At 40.8% G+C, this 21288-nt stretch overlaps 1 protein-coding gene across 1 annotated transcript; it reads right to left on the bottom strand.

The window, feature by feature from the left end:
• Positions 1-567: 567 nt before the first annotated feature.
• TM4SF1 (transmembrane 4 L six family member 1) lies at positions 568-5908 on the bottom strand. The gene is made up of 5 exons (XM_014945843.1): positions 5668-5908; positions 3792-3881; positions 3560-3702; positions 2076-2256; positions 568-1153 (listed from the first exon to the last, which is right to left on the bottom strand). Exons 1-5 carry the CDS (start codon positions 5842-5844, stop codon positions 1139-1141), a joined length of 606 nt encoding a protein of 201 aa, XP_014801329.1. The 5' UTR covers positions 5845-5908; the 3' UTR covers positions 568-1138.
• Between the last annotated feature and the right edge of the window lie 15380 nt (positions 5909-21288).

Below are 21288 nucleotides of genomic sequence, written 5' to 3'. Positions count from 1 at the left end.
TGCACAGGATCTTAAAGTAGTGCCTCCAGGCTGCTTACTGGTGAAGTCAGATATTTCAGGTTAATCTATTGCTGCTGACCTGAATTTGCATTATTATTTTCTGAACACTGCTGTGCCTGGGGGATGCTGAGTGAGGTAAAAAACAGGACCCTGCCCCAGGTATGTTTTTGTGTCTCTAGACTCTGACAGGTGACTGTCCTTGGGAGGGCAGCAGAAGGGCCAGAGCTGAGGCTCAGCGGTGTGGGAGTCTCCCTCCATCCCCTGGAGTGGCCATTGGCAACGAACTGCTTGCCCAGAGCCAGGACTCGGACTCCCCATACGGAGCTGTATCTGACACAGAGCTGTCCTTGAACCGTCCTCGCTGGTGCACAGTCGCCTGGCTCCACTAAATGTTCTAAACCAAACAGTGAAGCAGTTCCCACTCTGACAGAGCCTGCTGGAGAGGAAAAGTGGGTTATCACCCGACTACTTCATGTCCATGTTCGCGTGCCACCACGGTCCTTGACTCCAACACCAGGAAAGCAGCGTTTCAGCATGGGCAGGGAAGGATTCACTGACACCTGCTGGGTATTTTGAATACAAATCTTTATTTGTGAAATACAGGAGAAGTTCAGAAAAATCCTGAAAAGGTGAAGTGGATCTATCTGCCCTCAATCATCCACATTTCACTGCTGCTTTTTTTTTTTTTGCTCCAGCTGAGTATTCATTTATATCCAGGCCAGACTAGATTGGGTTTGTCTCCATTACAACATCAGAATAAAAGTGCAACTTTGTTGGGAAAGCAGCATAAAGAGCTGTTGTGTCAGTAAAAAGGGGGGAAAAAAAAAACCCACATAAAAACATCATTAGTGACATGTTCAGGCAGTTGCCTGTTCTAAGATGAGATGAACCGAAGAAATTCAGGGAACATATTGCCTTTACACACAGGCAGGCTAGTGGAAAACCTGCATATGACTCCAACAATAAAGGCTGGTCCCAAATCAGCTAAATTGGTGGCAACAGCACAGTTTGACAACCAATGTGCATTTTAGTACGCATGGAATATTAAAAAAAACACCAAACAAAAAAAATCAAAACCAAACCATAGAATATTCAATACACTACACACATGCACCAACGTCAACGCATTATCAGGTTTCTAGCAAGAGTATGCCTGTGGGGGGAACAAAAAGAAAGAAACAGATATTAAGGGGAAGAACGTTAACATTAAATCCAACTATAAGAGCTAAAATTAACCTGACCACGTTTAGACAAACCCTAACATGGCTCTTTTGTACTGCAGTTACAACATGGATGACAGGAGTGAGGAGACAGCAACAGCCCCAGCATTCAACTATGTCAATTAAAAATGTGAACCATGTTCTTAGCCATAATGTGTGTGTGATATAAACCACATCTGGTTCATACCTTAACCCATTGCAATTCCAACACTACCACTATGACACTGATTTTAACAACATGCTCAAACTGTTTACCACGAGGCTAAAGAAATTTGGAGGAAATTCCCCTTCCTCACTCAAAAAACCCTTCAGATCCATCTGCAGCTTTTGTTACCTATGTACAATTTAATTCCTTCTCTTGTCCTGTTTTTACTAAGCAAGGCCAGGATGCTGCAGTTTTCATTACATCTGGCATATTCTCAGTAGTCTTTGCTGTGAGCAAAAATACAAGGCTAAAGCAATATAGTTAGAACAAACAGCCTCCCGTAAGACTGCACCACACCATGCAACAGTGGCTTAGGCTGTGGCAAAGACCACCACCACCAGGAGATTTGTATTTCAGTTGTTTCATCTATACAGTGCTGATGATCCACACATGCCACAGAGAGGAAAAAAAGCCTTCCAGCTCCTGTGCAGACTAACTTCACTGTGACAGCTGAGGAATCAGATGAAAGCATGTGGTCAAATACTACACAAAAACGCTGAACACAACAGGGCTATAAAAAAAGTTGTACACTAAATTGTTGCTTAATTATAGCTAAACAATAGCTGCTGCATAAAGCTCCACAGTAGCATCAGTAACAATAGTGTTTCATGTTCATCTGATAATCATGGTTATAAGAGCAAATGGCTTACCTCCTGATGACGGCAGCACAACCCACAGAATCCTCCAAGACAGCCATTGATGATCTGTATGAAGCACAGAATGAACTCTATTCCTCCCACGACAAGGAGGATGGAAAAGAGGGTGACGTTCCACTGCACGATGTTATAAGGCTCCTGACATACAGACCACTTGTTGTACTCAAACAAGTACCTGTACACAACAATTAAAAGAGTATGAACATTGTGACAGAGTGGGATGCTTACCATACACTAGAACCAGATTACGTCTAGTCTGTAAGTGCATCTAGGATAATCACTGTCAGTGGGAAAAGAAAACACAGAGGTTTATTCCATGCAAAGTTTGCTCTGTTTAAGAATGTACTGAACTATCAACCACATATTTTTGTTAAGTCTTAATTATATATATATTTTTTAAATAAATACCTAAACTGTAAAACCACAGAGGTTTTCAGGACTTTTCTAAAGGGTGCAATTACTGATTTGAAGCAAATGGGTCACTTCCTCTCTTGTGCTGCTGTCTTTGGCCCCTCACATGCCTGCTCTGGAAGAGCCAAACACAGAAGAAGTGTAGCGGGGTACTGCAGTATTCCAGCTGCTGCTCCTCACCCACATCTTCAGAACATCAGCACCCATGGGTCTTCAGACTGACTTCTGTTCTTATATATTCACTCATGGTTGGAGGAGTCGGGGAAGAGGAATTCCACCACTCTTGGGAGGGATGTAGCAGAAATATAAAATTCAAATTCTGCTGCAAAGGATCTTTACGTGGCCTCTTGGTACTCAAACTATCTCTGATCTGGCATCAGCCATAAACTGTTACTAGAAACAACCTCAAGGTTGCCAGCCATACAGACACTGTAAAAGTATGTCACAATCCAACCCAAATTCTCTTCCAGCCTACAGGACTTGTGGGGATTAATGGAGAATAGCAGACAACTCAGCTACACACGCTTGGTTTGCTGGAGAAGCCTAATTAGGGATAATTAAGAGATTCTAGCCTTCCCCGCCCTGCATTGTGCAAAGATTCTCATAAACCTTTTCTAGCTTCATTGACAAAGGTTCTATGCCATTGTTACTAATGAAGGTATTATGCCAGTTTGCACTGACACAAAGCAACTTCAGAAGCAATCCTCACAAAACAGATTCTTACACAAATGATAAGACAAATTTCATAACAACGTAAATCAAAGTCCTAAAACTTTATACTTTTGCTACAGAGGTTCATGGATGGGAACAGTATGTGGTATGTAGATATTATTACCTATATGTATGCTCAGATCCCTATTTGTAGGACAGAAGATTCACATTGCTTTGATTTTAAACTAGAGCAGCACGAGTAACTGATGCCATCTGTTTAGTTCTTATTGAGTAAAAAGCATAAACTTATGAATGGATCTTGTTATCTGGTTAGTGAATATTGCTGAAAGGTACTGGAAAAAAGATCATGTGTACATGTGGGAAGTTATAACGTCCTCATGAACAGACAAACTTACCCTCCAGAATTGAAAGGATAGACCCAGTTTCTTCCTGCATGAGTCAAACAATAAGGTCCATGAGACAAGCCAAGTGCTGAAATGATTATGCAGTATCCAGAGCCAAGCATCCCAATGAAGGCTGCCAGAACTGAGGACAGCATCTACACAGGAAACACAGACACGAACGTTCAAGACAACCGTCGTCTTGCCTTTGGGATTATCTGGGGCTGGAGCATGAAGGCTCACTTACCGAACACCGTTTCCCACAGCTCCCACGGCCAAAGCACCCACAGCAGTCATCGTTGTGAAGCCCAATGAATACTGCAGCTGGAATGAGTACCTAGGCACAGAGCAAACAAAACACACAGCTCTGGTTTGTTGCACAGACAGCAGAGATAAAAGACAGTCCTCGCATTCATTATATCGCTTCTTGGCAGGGGAGCGGGAGGCAGCCTGTACATATTATTCACTTTTATTTAACATAGTAGGCATCTCTCTACTGATACCAGTAGCACCAACACCAGGACAGGTATACTTCTATTTCCGCCTTGTGTATACACAGCACTTAAGCACATGAGGAGCCTGTCGATAAAGAGCCTGCTGCAGTATTACTGCAATTTAAAGTACTTCAACTTTAAGAGGTTGCGTTCACATTAAAGGCTGTATCCTGCAAATAAAATGCTTTGAAGAAAAAAAAAAAAAGCATACACTTCTTTTGCCAAATGAGAACTACAAGATAAGTCTCTCATAATTGTTTTAAGAAAACAATTGCTGCCAAGATATTGGTTACTGAAGAATAGTCATCACTGCCTGTGTGAAACCAGTAGAGTAGAAAGCCTAGGAATATTTTGCCCAATTCAGGAAAACATCTCATTACAGACATCTAGCTTTTTCTAGGCTTTCACAGCTTCCTGTGACAGAAATGCAAAGTAACAAAGCAGAAGCTATCTGTAAGAAACATAAGTTATCCATAATCCAGAGTTTTTAGCATAAAATCAAGAAGGGGCAGAGTTGCTTAAACAGAGTATCCTCCCCACCAGCACTAACAGGACTTAATAATAGATTGTACTTATAAAGACTCTACAGTCAGGAGTATGTTGGAAAACCATAAAGAAAGAGCAAAGTGTTACTGCAAAGACTTAGTTAAGACCCTAAAATAAGAACTATCCAATTGAACAGTCACATACTTATCAGCCCTTACACAAACCCAGTGCTGCGGGTCCAGCAGAGGCTGTACAAGTGTGTTCAAGGAGCAGTTCCATCGGTTTCACTCGTACTACTCTGGGCTTTACACAGTCTTTGCAAATCCCAGTTTAGGTTCCGATGGGGCTGTGACACAGCTGTAAGCACCTCTCACAAGAGAGAGCACCGTATTACGCAATTGTTTTCAACCTGTGATTTCAGATACCTTGAGATTTGTAGCCTATTTCTAAGAGGGCTTTTAAAAGTGAATGAAAAAGGAAGCCTGGAGTCAGGGAACATAAATATGCTACGATGCAGTCCACAAAATTGAAAAGGTAGAAAATAATAGCTTCAGATTAACAATGAACACACTCAATTCTTCATCCTTTGCTGTTACTCAAATGCAAAGCTTCGATAGCTGCCACTCAATTCCTCTGAATAAAGAGCTAAGGCAGAGAAACAACTTTTGACATCTCAGATAAGAGGAATTAAGGAATTGGTACTAAATGCTAGTTATCCAGGGAGGTTTAAAAAGTAATAACTTTTAATATAATAAAATAATAAAGTAACAATAAAAGTTCAATAATATAACAAAAATGTAACAATATAAATGGTTTAACCCTTAATGCAAACCATGACCTGAGAGGCTTCCTTCCAGTTTTGCATTTGGACTCTGGGACCTAGGCCCTCCCGGACCAACAATCGGACCAGAACCTAACAGCCCTATGATTTTCTCAGCTCTAAAGTGATGTAACGTTGTAGATAAGATAACCAATAGTAAGTAATAATACCTGTGGGGTAATAGAGCTAATTTCTTTTGATAAAACTCCAGAGGTTCCTGCTGCCAAGATATTTGATCAATAAATTAATTTAACTGGTAAAGAAACAGTAATACCAAGCAGCTCCACAATAAACTTGAAAGAAACCAGTAGCTTGTTACTTACCAAAATGCCTCCACCTACAATGCCATGAAGGCACTCCACATATTTGCTGAGGCGATGCTGTGAAGCAAATCTTGTTTCGCCATTGGGAAAATAAAGTAAAATGTTGGCCACGATGCTGAGCAGGGCAAGGAAGAGCAACTTAGAGCCAATACATCTAGCACGCCTGGCAAAACACATGTCCTCAGCTTTACAAATTCTTCTTTCACTAGTTCAATCCAACCTCTCTCATACCTGTCCACACCTAAAAGAAGATCAGCCTTTATTCTCACCTCCTTAAATACTCAGGGTTACCTAGCTACCTGGATGACGTTTACACCTCTTCATAAGGACCATTCCCAATTGCAGAGCGAGGGAACAGGGATGGCAGAATGCCACCACCCTGTCTAAATGCAATTAATTGTTGTCAAATCCAATGCAATCAAGGAAATACTGAATACTCGGTAATTTTGCTGTAATACATGATGCTTGGAATGATGACCCGTGAACGTGTTTAGACATGAACAACAGGTTCAAACCACAACACAAGTTTTGGTAGGAACTGAAGGAAAAAAAGTTTTGTTTTCTTTGTTAGGAGCAGCTTTGACTTTTAGGTTTATAGACTGATTCAGAACAACCTGAAGCCAGGGAAAGACTCATCTGCCTTCAACAGAACTGAGTCAGAGTTTTGGGTATAAATAGAGTAAGGTCTACAGCAATGAGGAGTATGTAGAGCAAAGCACATTGCTTTGCTATTCTGTTTATGGAATAAGAGTGAGGTTGGAAAACAAATAAAATGGAGAGGTTCTAAGGAGTGTCCTTGTTCTTGCCAAATTCAGACAAGCTGAATTTAGATTAACAGCCATTTTTAAAAGCTAAACCAAACAAACACTGGTGAAAAATACTGCTTCGAAAAGAGGATTATAAAATACTGTCCTTACACTGAAATTTCATGTATAGAAACACACAAAAAAAAGAAATATTGCAGAGAGAAATGTATTATATCAAGGGTTTCTAAACTGTGTAACATGTACCAGTAAGATTAATTTGAATAGTAAATGCAGATACAAAGTGACCTGGAAAAATTGAGATCTAGCCTTCTCTCTTTTCCTTCATGCAAATTTTGCTAAAATAGCCAAAAATCTTCCTTCTTCACATAGATACAGCTCAACAGAGAGGCACAAGCTGCCATGCCCACTACTGTCACACAACTAAGAAATGCACAGGCCCAGACTAGTTTTGGGAGGTGCTGCTGCTGCCATCATCATAACACAATGTAATTCCCATTGTAAAAACAGCATCTAGACAAACCGAGTTTGGGAATGTACAGGATATTAGAAGACTGCAGTGAGACTTCTCCAGTTATTTAGAGGGAAAAGTACTTATTTGGTTTTGTTTTTTTTTTTCTTTGGGGGGGCGTGTATTTCATTTTTTTTTATCAGCTAAATAACACTGTAAACAGAAGTCCAAATCAAATCCATGGTATTTTTGCAAGTGATGTGAGCAACACTGGAGCTGAGATATATCAAAAAGAAAGGGGGGTGGGGATGGGGGTGGAAAGAGAGCAGTCCTGTGCAGATGTGGCTTTGTGATGTAACTTCTCCGGGTATTGTAGCTCTTGACCTTGGAGACTTCCTTCATTATGAGAAATATCCTCCAATTGTAGAAACACAGGCTTACCATTATTGTGCACTTCACCTCTGATGACTAAATCAAGCATAAACATCATCCTGCAAGTTTCCTCTGCAGAAGAAGACGGCTGCTCAACTGAAAACTCCCTTCATTGTGTTATGCTAAAAACACCAAACCACTCCCCCCACAAAACACCACATAACACACTGCTCCACCACCACCAACCATGACACCATACATATCGCCACTGGGAAGTGGATTTAAAATCTGTTCTCTTTATAACCTGTATAATTGTTTTCTAAACACTTGATTTGAAATAAAATCTCACATAATCAAGAACTGTATATAAAATCAATTCTGTACATCATCAAGCATGCAGGGCATTGCATGGGCATCGCAGCCTGCAGTTACTACCAAATATCCACCCCAAAGAACACAACAGTAGTTCAGATTGTTCTCCCATATAGCCATATAGGATACAAAAACCTTGACTGCTTCATAAATCTGAATTTTACTGCTTGGCAAAGCAAGCAGTGGAACACATCATGGGCATGTGGAGTTTGAAATGATGAAAGTAACCAAATATGAGCTTCTCATCAACCTGAGGAACAGCAGGATCCAAACTGGAACACGGGACATACTGCAGCACCATGAGATGGCAGAGTGTGCTCTAGTATACCAAAACCAGAATGGAGTTTTGAGTCTTTTATACAAGAACTGCAGAGTTTGCACTTAAAGGGGTAAGAGAATTGCTTACTTACAGGTGCTTCCCTACAGCCTATGGGAAACTTCACTTCTTCTCTCTCACAGGACTATTCCTGTAGCTCTGATGCCTGTCCTGGACAAAGGACGTATTATAAGGCAATCAATTACCCAGTGTTATTAATGACAATAAAAGTCTATTTTTAGGCTAAAGCCTAACTTTAGACTGCAGGTCTAGTCCTCAGCTGTGGCTGAGAAGCACTTACTGCAGCGTGGTACAGGAAGGACAAGACAATCAGTGAAGCAGTTTTGATAGCACACTCAAAGGTCCAGCAGGTAGCACCATTGTGAAAGACTTCCATATCCTCTCCTGGCAGAAGGGGGCTGGTTTGTAAACAATTGCAGCAACTGGCTTGTATCCCCACATCATCGGTTCCGCAGGTTAAAGGTTGCCAGCAGAACAGTGCTACATAGAGCAGGTCATTGGCCTTTCATGCCAGAGGAGTGGCTAAAGTTAGGTGCTTGTCCAATTAGTGAGGTAACTAATACCAAGCCTAATTTCACATGGGGTCCAAGGATCCAGCAGCCCCTCTATAAAACAAAAAAACCCACATCAGTAGTCACTATTGCTTTGGCTCTTCTATTGCAGCAGGACAGAAGTCTGCTTCTTTCACAAAATAAAGATGTTAGACTAGCGTTTCCTGATGCAAAAAAAAGTGGGCATTTCTCCTACAAAGGTGAAAGACTTCAACTACCACCAAAACTAGCACCTCCACCCCAAGCCAGATTCCCAAAGTGATTCATCATAATCAACAGAAGAAACTGATTGCAACAGCAAAGAAAAGTGCCGTACAAAAGAGATCTTTGGACTCCACCAATACATTTTAATGCCCACAGTAATCCTGGAAACACCCATATCCTCTAAAGTTGTGGCAAGGGAGGTTTAGATTAGATATTAGGAAGAATTACTTTACTGAGAGAGTGGTCAGGCACTGGAACAGCCTGCCCAGGGAGGTATTTAAGAAATGTGTAGACATGGCTCTTCAGGGCATGCTCTAGTGCCCAAGATTATTGGTCTGTGGGTGGATGTGATGTGGTGGGGTGTTTTGTGTGTTGGTGGTGTTTGGTTGTTGGTATTTTTTTGGTTGGGCTCGATGATCTCAGAGGTCCCTTCCAACTGTGATGATTCTGTGATTCTGGGAAATGAATGGGGTTGGGAGGGAAGGATAGCTGCCAAATAAATGCAGACCCAGACCCATCGTGTCAGAGTCCCCATGCTGTCAAGAGCAGGGTGATGCAGAAAAGGCTCAGTTTCCCTGACTGGACATGCTACCGTATTTGACCTTGTTGCACATGTGTGCTGTAAGAGTCCTGTGCTCTGAGGATGACACAGAACCCTCTTTCCTTAGCTCTCTGGCACACAGTCAGAAGGTCAGACAGCCTGGCTGCTATTCCCTTCATGGAAATGAGATTTTTATAACTCTGCTATCCCAAATCCCCAGTGTTAGTCTTGCTAATCCTACCTAAACTGAACATTGCTTTTTTTTTTTTTACTATTTTAGCACCTAAAGAAGTTCTCATTCCTTATAACCAGACAACGGATAAAATATTTAAAATAAATATTTCTGCTTATCTTTGCTCAGTAAACACTGGTGGCAATCTCCTGTTTTAAAGTAAAGAGGCCAGAAAGACAGAAAGATAGATGAGGCTTTACCGAAAAGCATCACGTCTTTCTTCCCCATAGTTTCTTCTACCATTCCAAAAAGTCAGTCCTACTGCTTTACGACCACCTCTAGACATGGTCTGCCAAAAGACACAATAGTGATCAAGAGACACAGCTGAAACAGTCACATGACAAATGTCCTCCAATTACCTTGAAAACAATCTAAAGAAAACAAACAAAGAAAAAGCCTTGAAGTAAATAAAATTTTTTTACATTATGAAATTGGCTCAGATGTGAATCAAGGGGGCTTTACTAATATCATTGCCATTTAGACACCACACACTACGACTTCTACCAGAGAGTTTCTCATTTTAATTTTTCTTGCAAAACTCCCGGTCCCACCCACCACCAGCAAAAGGTTAATGGGAGGGAAGTACCTCTTGTGGCATCACTGGCAGGGTGTGGTAACGGCGTGACATCTGTAGATGAGACACGGCCTGGGAAATAATAGGATGGGCTGCACAGCTGCGTTTGGAAAGTCTGGGCAACACAATGTGTGTGTATCGACGCAGGGTATGAACTCACACTTGTGTTCCCTTCTAAGCTGTTCTCATTTGTTCTTCTCTCACCGTTTAGCAGGGGACTGCTCATAGAGGCAAATAATAGCTCAGACAACTGCTGGGAGTATGTGATGAATGTGCAGTCACCTGTCAGCCGAACGAAGGGACGCCTCTTGGCCAGCTGCTCAGACAGAGCTTCCAGTCACCTTAGGAACACCCATGACTTCCCTTCAGTCAAATGGACCAACACCTGTCCATGCTACCATCCATTTCTCAATGTCCAAGTGTTGAAACATTGCTCAGTGATCATGTTTGTGGCACCGTCCACAAAACCACTACGACGTAGCTACAATAGTCCTCAGGCACATCACCTCACCAGGGCACATCAACCAGCAAACTCCACCTGGACAGTCACAAGAGGAAACTACTCCCTTGAAGTCCTTGGTGTCTATGGTCTCGTGGCCACAGCCAGAAGAAAGTTTCCACATTACTTTTATTAATTACATGGCAGGCCTTCGGATGGAATAATGAGCTACTTCTGAGGAGCAGCAACCATCTGTTGCCACGAGACAGGTCACCAAACATGAAATCAACCACTTCTCACACAGCTGTAACACACATGCATAGTTTCACTTGCTATGTCTGCCAATACTTTGAGACAGAAACTGATCAGAACCATAGAAGAAGTCAGCTTGAAGTGAGCGATCACACTTTTATGCAACAACATATACAACATTGACACATATAGAGAAGATTTAATGTATTAATAATAGTGCTGACCTAAGGAGGAGTCAGCAATGATGCAACAAAAGTAGTTTTGACACTTAACCAACCAGCTTGGAGATTCAAAAGCTTACAGTCAGGGCAGAGCTGCCACTAAATGAGTGTACAGAAATTCTTCTCTCTAAAGAAAAGCCCATAAACCTTACTTAAGAACAACTATTATTGACCCTAGACTGGCAACACTGCTGTAAGGTCATTCCACAATCAAATAAACCACTTCAAAAAACTGTTTTCTGGTGACATAAAAACCATGATGTAGCCTGCATTCATTACTGCTTGCAACAGTGTTATTATGATAAAAGTAGGACATAAGACAAATTCTATTTCTGCCACAGCCTGTGTGGCAGAAACCTTGGCCATGCAAAATGACCAACAAAAGCTTGTTTCCCTTGGACCGTAGTATTTACACACAGGTTTGCATTCTGTATTTCTAGCCTATCCCTAAAATTGTGGTAAATGGTGGGAGAACATGGAACAAAACAATATCATGATTGTGTCTTTGTCTCCTGTGGTACAGAAGTCAATCATTAAACATCTTTGTGTTTCCCATACAGTGATCCTCTGAGTAGTTTTCTACTTACCTCTAATCTAGCAAAACAAAGATTTCCTCTATCATACCATATATTTTAGGTCTGTAGGCTAAAGAAAAATGAAATAAAAAAGAAAAGCAACAAATTTCATTGCCCATTTTGTTTCATGAACACATGGTTCATGCACTGTTCATTAAGTCTTGTCTCTGGAGTTAGCCATTAGTAAGTTTATGCCAGTTAAAAACTTTAAAAAGTATTCATGTTGAATGATCCCACAATGACTGCTTGGCTCGGAACAGTCTATGTATTGATTCCATAGCAGTAAAACGTAAAATTTAGTGTTTAAATTAACACGTCTTTCATGTTGTCAAGACTGATATTGCAGCATGCTGTATCCGCTTGCAAATCTCTCGGCATCAGTAGAAACTGGGTCACATACATCACAAACAGAACAGCAAATCAGACACAACCACAAGACTCTTGAAAAAGAGACTTCCTAAACTGCACTCCCACCCTCCCTCCACCTTTACTATCATCATTTAAACGAGAACTCTGAAATTCATTTATCAATATGCACGCAGTGCACTGAACTTTTGCTACCAGATGGTCCCTAAACCAGCTGTCCATCTTCTAGTCAACTATTTTATGGTCATGTTCCTCCACTGTGCATATTGAGACCTCAAAAATGCTATACAGATGAAGCACACATTTTTAAAAGCAGAATGTTAATTGAAAAAAAGAACAATTGAAAGCTACAGTTAAAGAATAAATCAGACTGCAGAAGATCCCTTTTAATCTGAGCAACATTTAATGGAGAAAAGCAGAAGAAAACAACATTTAACTGATTATATTTTAATGAATTCTTAGTCTTTTTTTAAGGAAATGTACTGGGACAGTACAACTGAGACTCCACTCTGTGCAGACATACAAAATACCTGCCCACGATGTGGTGCCTGTACTACATACACAGCTTTACCATGGCTTCTCCTCTCATAAGGTCCTTCTAACTCAGATATGTTGTGACATTCTAATGAACTGCAGTTTGGTTTGGAGGGTGGAAAACGACTAAGTTCCTGAACTAGGAGTTTTATATTCCTTAGAACTATAATGACTGCTATCACCAGTGCACCTCGATGTGGAAGTGAATGCTGCAGAAGTACACATGTTCATTCCAGAGTAGTATTCCACTGCACAGCCACCTCCTCAGGGGTCAGATCCCACCCACAGGACTTTCTGTAAGTACTTGGAAGACAAAAAGCCCCAAGATTTCCACCAGCTCCCTCTAGTGATAACAGGCTATGAGCAGACAGTCGTGTCCACTGGCTCCAGTGACCTATGGCTCTCCAATCTTCTACAACAGCTCATGAAATACCATCTTCAAGCAATAGACCACACCTGCCTTCTGCGTAAGATGACAATGCTCAGTAACAACAGCTACTGATGGCCCAGGAGTCGAGCACAACTCACTCTGCAGTAATAGGAACTGAGGCATCCTCTCCAGGGACACATCCTGATGGCCTCAGTAGCACCGGGCTTTAGGTCAGGGGCTAGTTGCAAGAGAGAGTTCTTCCAGGAAGAGCACTACCATATAGTAAGTTAAAAAAGGAAGTAAACCAACTTTCTTCTTTTACAGATCTTCACAGCAGACAAGTAGGCCCACTCTTTGCCCTCCACAAGCACAAAGGAAACAATAAAAAAATACTGGAAGTTTCCTCTAAAAGTGAGGACAAAAAACCCAACCCCAACAAAAACCCAATCACAGCCTTTCCCTTGCATCTGAGGTGAGTCAGGTGACACTTTCCTCCAAAAAGGCAGGCCCTGTCTTTGGGGAAACTGCAGCCATGTCAACAATACTGGAGAGGAGAAGGCCCCAGGATGACCTTCCAGTCCCTAAAGGGAGGAACTAGATGGTCTTTAAGGTCCCTTCAAAACCCAAAACATTGTAGGATTCTACGATTCAATAGCACTTGCCTGTCAGGCAAAACACCTTGGGGTTTTTTTGTGTTACTCTCCAACGCCTAAGATTTTGATCAATTACATTCTGCCCTAAGCTGAAGTCATAGGGCTTACTAATTGAGCGCTACTCAGGAGCATACAAAAGGCTGAAGGAAAATTAAAATGTGTCCTGTGGAACCATTACAATTACAAAGCTGTTACATAGGTATTCATACGCAGACCAAATCGGTTGCTGATTAATTCAGCCGATGATTAATGGGCAATGAATGTAAAAAGATTATCACAACAGGAATGAGTTTCCACGCCACCTCATAGCCAATGTATTTTATTTCAGGTGATGTGCTAAGCAAGCAAAATACTCATTCACCAACATGCCCGAGAACAGCAGACAAGTACAGTAAAACACCCCCACTTCTCTGCTATGTACAGGTAATGCTGAGAACTGCTGGTTACATGGTCCTCAGTTATTTCCGCTACTGTCTGCACTACAACTGCAAACTCCTGGCCTAACCGTTTATTCTTCAAGCATTAAACTAAGATTGTAACTCTCTTGGAAGTGTTCAAGCAAAGCCAGACTGCAGCTAAGGCTTGTTGAGGATCCATGCCAAACTCCAACATATTTAGTAGCACCTTTAAAAAGAGTAAGAAAAGGTCTACAGCGGGGTGGAGGGTATATATACAATACAACAAGCCTCACAAAACATTTCCTGATCCTTCATATGTAGACTGCTGTTTTCCACATAATCTGCCTTTGTGGAAATTATTTTAAATTCAAATTTGGAGGCCTGATTTTTTTTTTCTTGTAGAAGTTTAATGTAGACATCTGACTGGCAGCAGAGTCAAGGGCTGGAAACAGAGGCTGAAGAAGCAGAAATTTGCTTGTGTGTCCTATATTGTCCTATTATTGAGCCTTCATATTCTACTGAAAACATCTCTAGTCTCTACAGGAAAGGCATGTGCTCATTATGACACAACAAAAGCTGTAGAAGAAAGAGGGTGTTCCTGCAGCCCTTTACAGCATCACAAAGGGAGGGAAACAGGAAGAGGATTACTGTAGTGAACAAAACAGATGTACAAAAAGCAGACTAAGCTTAACTCAACTCTTCACCAGATCTGCTTTAGCTACTTTTTTTTTTTTTGTAAAAGTGACCAACAGGCATACTAAACTAAAGATGTGCGACATCTAAGGAAAGCACAAAAACAGTGACAGAAGTGGTTATAGACTCCGTGTGGCAGTCTGAGGAAGGAAAACAGTTCTTCTGAAAACTCTGGCTCGTCATCCTCTCCTACTTCTCACTTACGCTTTCTATTTATCACTAGTACATTCCGCAGCAGTTACCAAACAGAATAAAAACATGCACAGATAAATTTCCCTTTGGGAAATCTTAGACCTCTGGATGGTAAATTTGCTTTCACAAGTATTTTGCAAGTTTTTGTAGCACTTGCTAACCAACAGACTGAGTGTCTCTTTTTTAACACCAGAAAATAAGCAAATACACCCTCAAACACAGGTCAGTGGACTAAGTGATAATCCACAAAGATCAAGGAAGGAGGGCTTGGTGTGACTGTGGGTTTCTACATCCTGCCTGAAGAGCTGAAACACTCTCCAGAGCAAAGAGCAGCAAAGTCTTCTGTCTGCCAGCATACCACCAAAAAGCAAGCGTTACCTTCACCGTCCTTGTGGCTGCATGGCTTCTCCCATCACCCTGAAGGAGGACAGGAGCTCCTCACTGTCTGCACTGTGGCAAGGGTGGGACTGATAGTGCCATGTGGATGTCTCCCTGGTACGAGGAACTTTCAGTGGCCCCTGCTCTGGAAAAGCATAAACACAATATACATTAGGTAAGCAAACTGATGAGATTGGTTATATTTGACAAGGTCGATGAAAGAACACCCAACTTACAGTAATGGTGCACGGCAGCCAGCAAGGCTGACTGATCAGCTAGCCAGCGACTGTAACGTCAGAGGTGGTACAGAGACCCTGACTGTACTGAGAAGCAGGTAGGATTGGTGGCAGCAGCTGGCAAAACAGTCACTGGAGGATTCTCGGCGTACACACCAGTAGATACCGATGGTTAAAAGGGGACTATCCAGGTAGACATGCCCACAACTAACTGTGGCCACTTGTATCTCTGAAGGAGTCTATTTCCAGCTGCGTGTCTGTCAAAATCAGAAGGAAAAATAAAACCCAGCAAACAAAGTCATGCTTATAGTATTTCTAAAGTTAGATGGTTTCTTCAAAGCAACATGCAGAGCAAACACCTATATAAAATACAGATGTGGCCACCATAAAGTAACTGATGCTAAAATATCTAAACTTCACATCATACACTGTCACTGTTGGTTTTTTAACAGCAATGTACACTTTCAACTGAAGATGGAAGGGGAAAACAGTGAGAAGCAAATGGCCCAAACGAGGGATTTCTGTAGGATATATATTGCCATTTTAACACCTGTGAAATGTTTGGGAGTGGAGTGGCCAGCCGGTCTGCTCCGCACAGCGAGCATCAGGAATGCACCAGCCCTCCCATGTATCGAGCTGCTGGTTTAAGCTGGCCATTTGCAGCACTATTGAAATGTGTATTCAGGAGTTCATTTCTTGCAGCTGCTGCCTGAGCTCGGACATACGGACAGAAAAATCTCTCGTCAGGGAGTGTGACAACTGCTGCCCGCACACAACGCGGCAGACCCATGCCACTGGAATCTACGTATCTCAACTTTAGTGCAGTAATCACTGCACTTCTTGAACGTTTTTTGATCTAGTGAGGAAGCTACAATTCTAGCAATCCAATAAGCATAGAGGAATTCTTTACGGTTGTTACTTTCAGTCTCCCAATCTGGATAGCTCTGCCTCTCTTATCTGCCACAGGCTACCAATATAGACACGTGGAGGGAATCCAGCTTACAAGCTGCTGAATGAACTGCCTCAAGTTCTCCTCAATCCTATAATAAAACATGACTTAACAGATGTGTAGCACCTGTAATTTCTTTAGCTAAGTCACAAGTTACATTTTTCATAGAGAATCAAAAGCTGACACTGTCTTCTGTTCCTTCTCAAAATTACACAACATGTTACAGACAACATAATGCTATAATGAAGTTTCCTGAAACTGGATAGTAGGCATACACGCAAACATCCTTGTGGATTGCTCTCCTATATGCTTTCTCATACATAACATCAGCCACATCATATTTGTCGAGAGGTGAAGGCAACTTCAGCTATTTAAAAAACCCCAAATATTTAGTACTACTTGCACTATTTAGCTCTCCTTGTAGAGTTAAAAAAATTGGAGGCCTGATTCAAATAGCATGAAGTCTCCCAAATACAGATGTGAATATTTGCAATGAGTAAATATCAGAGTTTATATATCACCTATACATTTTTGTTTAAATTGTGCACAAATTCTTTGGAAAATAAGAACCACTGTATGGCCTACAAGATATGATGGCTTTTACAAGTATCAATAGGAATTAGCCAGCTAACAGACAAATATAGATAACTATGTATTGCCGTTTTCCTTTTGGCAGGAAGTAATTATCTTTACAAGTTTCTTCATAGAATAAGACCAATTAATTCAGTTAAAATGACACTGATGCGAACAAAAATGCCTGAACAGTACATTGCTAAGTAATGTACACAAATAGATACTACCAAAATTTATCATTAGTAACTCAGTCTTGATATTTCAGGATTCTGAATAATTTTGGCAAGGCACAATTTGGATTTTTTTTTCCCCCTCTCAAGTACAAAGTTTAAGAACTTACTGTCTATGCCAAACCTATATATTACTATTGATCTTTAACAATGGTTAAATTTCTGCTGCATTTAATATTTAAATGCAGTAATTTATGCTGCATTTCATATTTAAAAATAAACCCTACTGTTAATTATATTTGATGAAAAGAGAATCATACAACCTGCTATGCTTAAACTCTCCACGCCACCTCTTTAGATGTGTAAAAGGGGAGCAAAGAAGGAAAGAAGAGGGGACAATATATATATATATAGCAACATAATTCTTCCAAGAAGATTAGCACAGAAACTGAGTGAGGACAAGAATTTCTCCATAGCAAAAAATAAGTAACAGAGCAAATCCAACTCCTATGTGGGTGCTTAACTGGTGCAAAGACTATAAAACAGTGATCCAAGAAACGTAAGACATTTCTACTTTTCTCTCAAAATAAAATTAAGATCTAGAATTTACCAGCAAATTTTGTAAAGAACTCAAAGAACTTCCTTAACATTGTAAATTATGTTTGCAAAGAACACAGAAAAGTTATCACCATCATTTACACACGAGCTCTATACCTATGGGTTACAGGGTACACATTTATCAGGGCAATAGAACCTTGCACTGCTAAAGGAGTCAGTTTTAAGTATCTCAAAAGTCACAGAAGACATTTCCATCTTTCCTTGCCTTAAATCAATAAAGCTTAACTATGGCCACAGCACCCCAAATGTAACTTCACCAACACTGTGCTTGAGTAGTTCTGGACAGACACAACGCTGACCTGCTGGGGCTAGTGAAGGTGCGACAACCTGGCCTCCTGGACGCAGCCACCACACGCGTTTGTCAGTCCTCTACTGGAATCTCCCATCTGCTACACAGAACCAGAATACAGGCAGAAGAGGCTGGAGCTCCATCCCTGTTTTCCTGCTGCACAAAGAAGGCTTTGTGGGAAACAAAAATAAGTTGCTTCAGTCCGACAGAGCTTAACAAGAACAGAAGTATGTTTTTTTTTAAAAAAAAAATCTGAAAGTTAACAATCCTATTGCGCAAGAACAGTAGTTTGGACTCTGATCACCTTCTCAAAGAGTCTTCACACATACTAGAACATGGTATATTGGAAAATATTTTCTCACTGGTAGCATAAATCCTCAGCCATCTAGAACTAGTCCTTTGCCAAAGCCCATGCACTTGCACTTGGGGGAAGAGCAGGCATTGCCTTGAGGATCCACCACAGTGAAGTAAACTGTCTCAGTTCTAACAGCAAGCTGTTTTCAGAACTGGCTTCTTAGTATTGGAAATGCAGAAAATAATCCAGTTTAGCACACAAAAATTCTGGCTCAGTTAAATATAAACCACTGTATACCTACAATATGTAATTCATCCCATCTTTTGACCTGTCCTACTGGACCCAGGGGATATGTTCATACAGGGAAACAACAAAAATGTGATCCTAATCCATACTTGCTTTATTAAAGCAAAGGGCTGGATCAGTCTAGAGCCTTTGCACTAGTATAGAGCTGGAGAAAATTTAAGGAGAGTAACTCCAAAGTGGTAGTATAAACCATGATCAGAAATAAACCAGACACACCAGGTTTCAGACAGACACTTTGACATGACGTACATTATCATATGAAAGACAAAGTACTGGATGGTGCTAAAGTCCTCTTATAGCCACGTAATGCCTATATCAATAAGGCATTTCAACTTTATAACTAATATTTGGTTAGGTTCAAACATAATCCTACCAATAAACTAAAGTAAACATACCTATCTAAAGTACACAAAAACAGACTAACACAGCCTGGTACTTAAACACATACGAATTTCTACCTGCGTGTGAGTAATCACTGTAATCATAGGACTTTCTTGATTTTCCTTCAGTAAGTCTGTCATTGTACAAAACAAGAAGATGACTTCTAGCTACAAGATCTTGCTGAGCATGGACCTTACTGAATTTGTCCAGACTGCAAACCCCATCCAGCCTCCAATATTTCATTTTGCCTTTCAAACATACTAATGAAACAAAAATCATTAAACAGCAAGAATAGTGCTGGAGGCCGGCTGGTGGGGAAGCACAACCACGTGGAGTGTGTTTGGAGAGCTTTACTGCCCTCTTCACCTGCCCCTGGGTTCACCTTCCACTTTCTGCTCCACACGTTGGGGCAGTTCTCACCACCCTGAACTCCCGGCTGGGGCTGAACGTTTCCCACAGAAAGCAGTAGAGCTCTTAGAGCCACAGGAATCTTTGACTGATGGTAGGTCTCCTCCTCTCCTCTGCCTAAGGGAGGGATGCTGCTGATACTGCATTCATTGCCCCTCTGTGATAGAAAACAGTTGTGAAGAGACACAGACACCTACAGATAAACAAAGATTTAATGACTCTGGGTGTGCTGTAGCATCTGTGTGATTCTCTCATCACGCTGACCAAGACTTAAAGTTCGAGCCAAATTCTTCCTCCTCCTTTTCTGTTCCCTGAATATCCAAACAAAAATTTTTAGTGTTATGCTTAGGCAAAAGGAAAATATCATGTAGTCATTATGGGATAATTTTTGAAATTGAACATCTTAAAGCATTTTGTTTAAAAATAGGGTAACACATTAATGGACCTCTTGCATTTCTATACTTTTTAGTTTATTTAAAATCTACAGTTTTCTAGTTTCTAGTAAGCCCTTGCTGCAATTGTTATTTGGTTTTTATCTACTGCCTTTCATTTTTTTAGTACAACTATATACATGAACTAGTGTTATAAAAATAAACAATTTTTGAGCCAAATTATTTAGCAGAAACAGACATACTTCAAACTAAATAATTCTGAAGGAAGTCTTATGACCATCATATGTACAGAAGGAGATTAAAGCATCCAGTAACCGAGTTCCTCCTCATACTACAGAGTGTACTTGCATGCCTAATCCATACATGCAAGGGAAGAGAAAATACTTTTCAAAGTTAATCAGTTGAGAGTGCTCCTTAGTGTAGGATCTGGACAGGCTTTTTTCCTAGGTAACCAGAACTTTGTCAGGGTCAGCACAGACTGAGAACACACCAGTGAAGCTGCTTTTCACTCCCTCAGCCAGCACATGCAGAGACTCAGCTGTGGTATGACCCGTGTTTGAAAGCAGGAACAACAAAAGTATAAATGCATGAGATCTACCACATGTTTTAAAGTGTCCGGTGTTACTGCATGAAAAGCACTGTGTACCCAGACATTATTCACATAACTTATGCGAGGTTTTAATTTAATCATATTGTTCACAGCCCTGCATAGTAGTTAGCTATGAGGAATTCTGAAATGGTATAAAGTTGTTTGTAAAAATAGGTTAAATCATACGGAAGATTTTCTTTGAAGTTTATATTGTAGCTTGCAAAACATGGTATTTTCAACATAACAATGAAAACAGTTTCATACTAAAAACCTCTCTCAAATATTAAGTCACATTTTATTTAGTAGTAGAAAACTATTCACTGTACAGTTTACTTGAATTCAGGCCTTCTGATTGGGCTTCAATGAACTTGTACTGTAAATGCCTGAAAATTTTTACAGATTCACTCTGTCTGAATCATACTTTCAGAGTTGAACTTTGGAGGTGTTTCCCAAACATTCACATACTACAGAGAGAAAAAAAAAAAAAAGCACGCTCTTTTCCATGCTTTAAACAACAAAACCAGCATTCTTATAAATTTATATTCAAGTCAACTGAGTGAAGGTATTTCTTCATAACACAAACACACAAACTCCCAACAGCAAGGTAGAGGCTTTCCCTGCCTCTCCAACTCAATCTCTCAGGATAAGACATAAGCATTACAAGTTAGTACAGTGCTCTGCAGCACTAAGCCAATCCCCTGTCTAATCCAGTGTAAGAAAGTGCTAATACTATAATTATGAGGGGAAATCTTGGGCCTTCACACAGAACAGATTTCAACTGCGGGTTAGTTATTTTTCAGAATGCACTTGAAGGTCACTTGGTGCGTTTGGGTCAGATTGAGGCCTATGGTTTTGCTTAGCATTCCCAAGAGGCAAAAAAGCTCAGAACCTGCCTGCAGCAGAAACGTGCCTGTCGATGCCCTTTGTGAGAAGCACATAAAATCAC

The sequence above is a fragment of the Calidris pugnax genome, unplaced genomic scaffold (assembly GCF_001431845.1).
Source record: "Calidris pugnax isolate Ruff unplaced genomic scaffold, ASM143184v1 scaffold111, whole genome shotgun sequence".
NCBI classification, from domain to species: Eukaryota; Metazoa; Chordata; class Aves; order Charadriiformes; family Scolopacidae; genus Calidris; species Calidris pugnax.
This window is presented reverse-complemented; position numbering and strand designations above follow the sequence as displayed.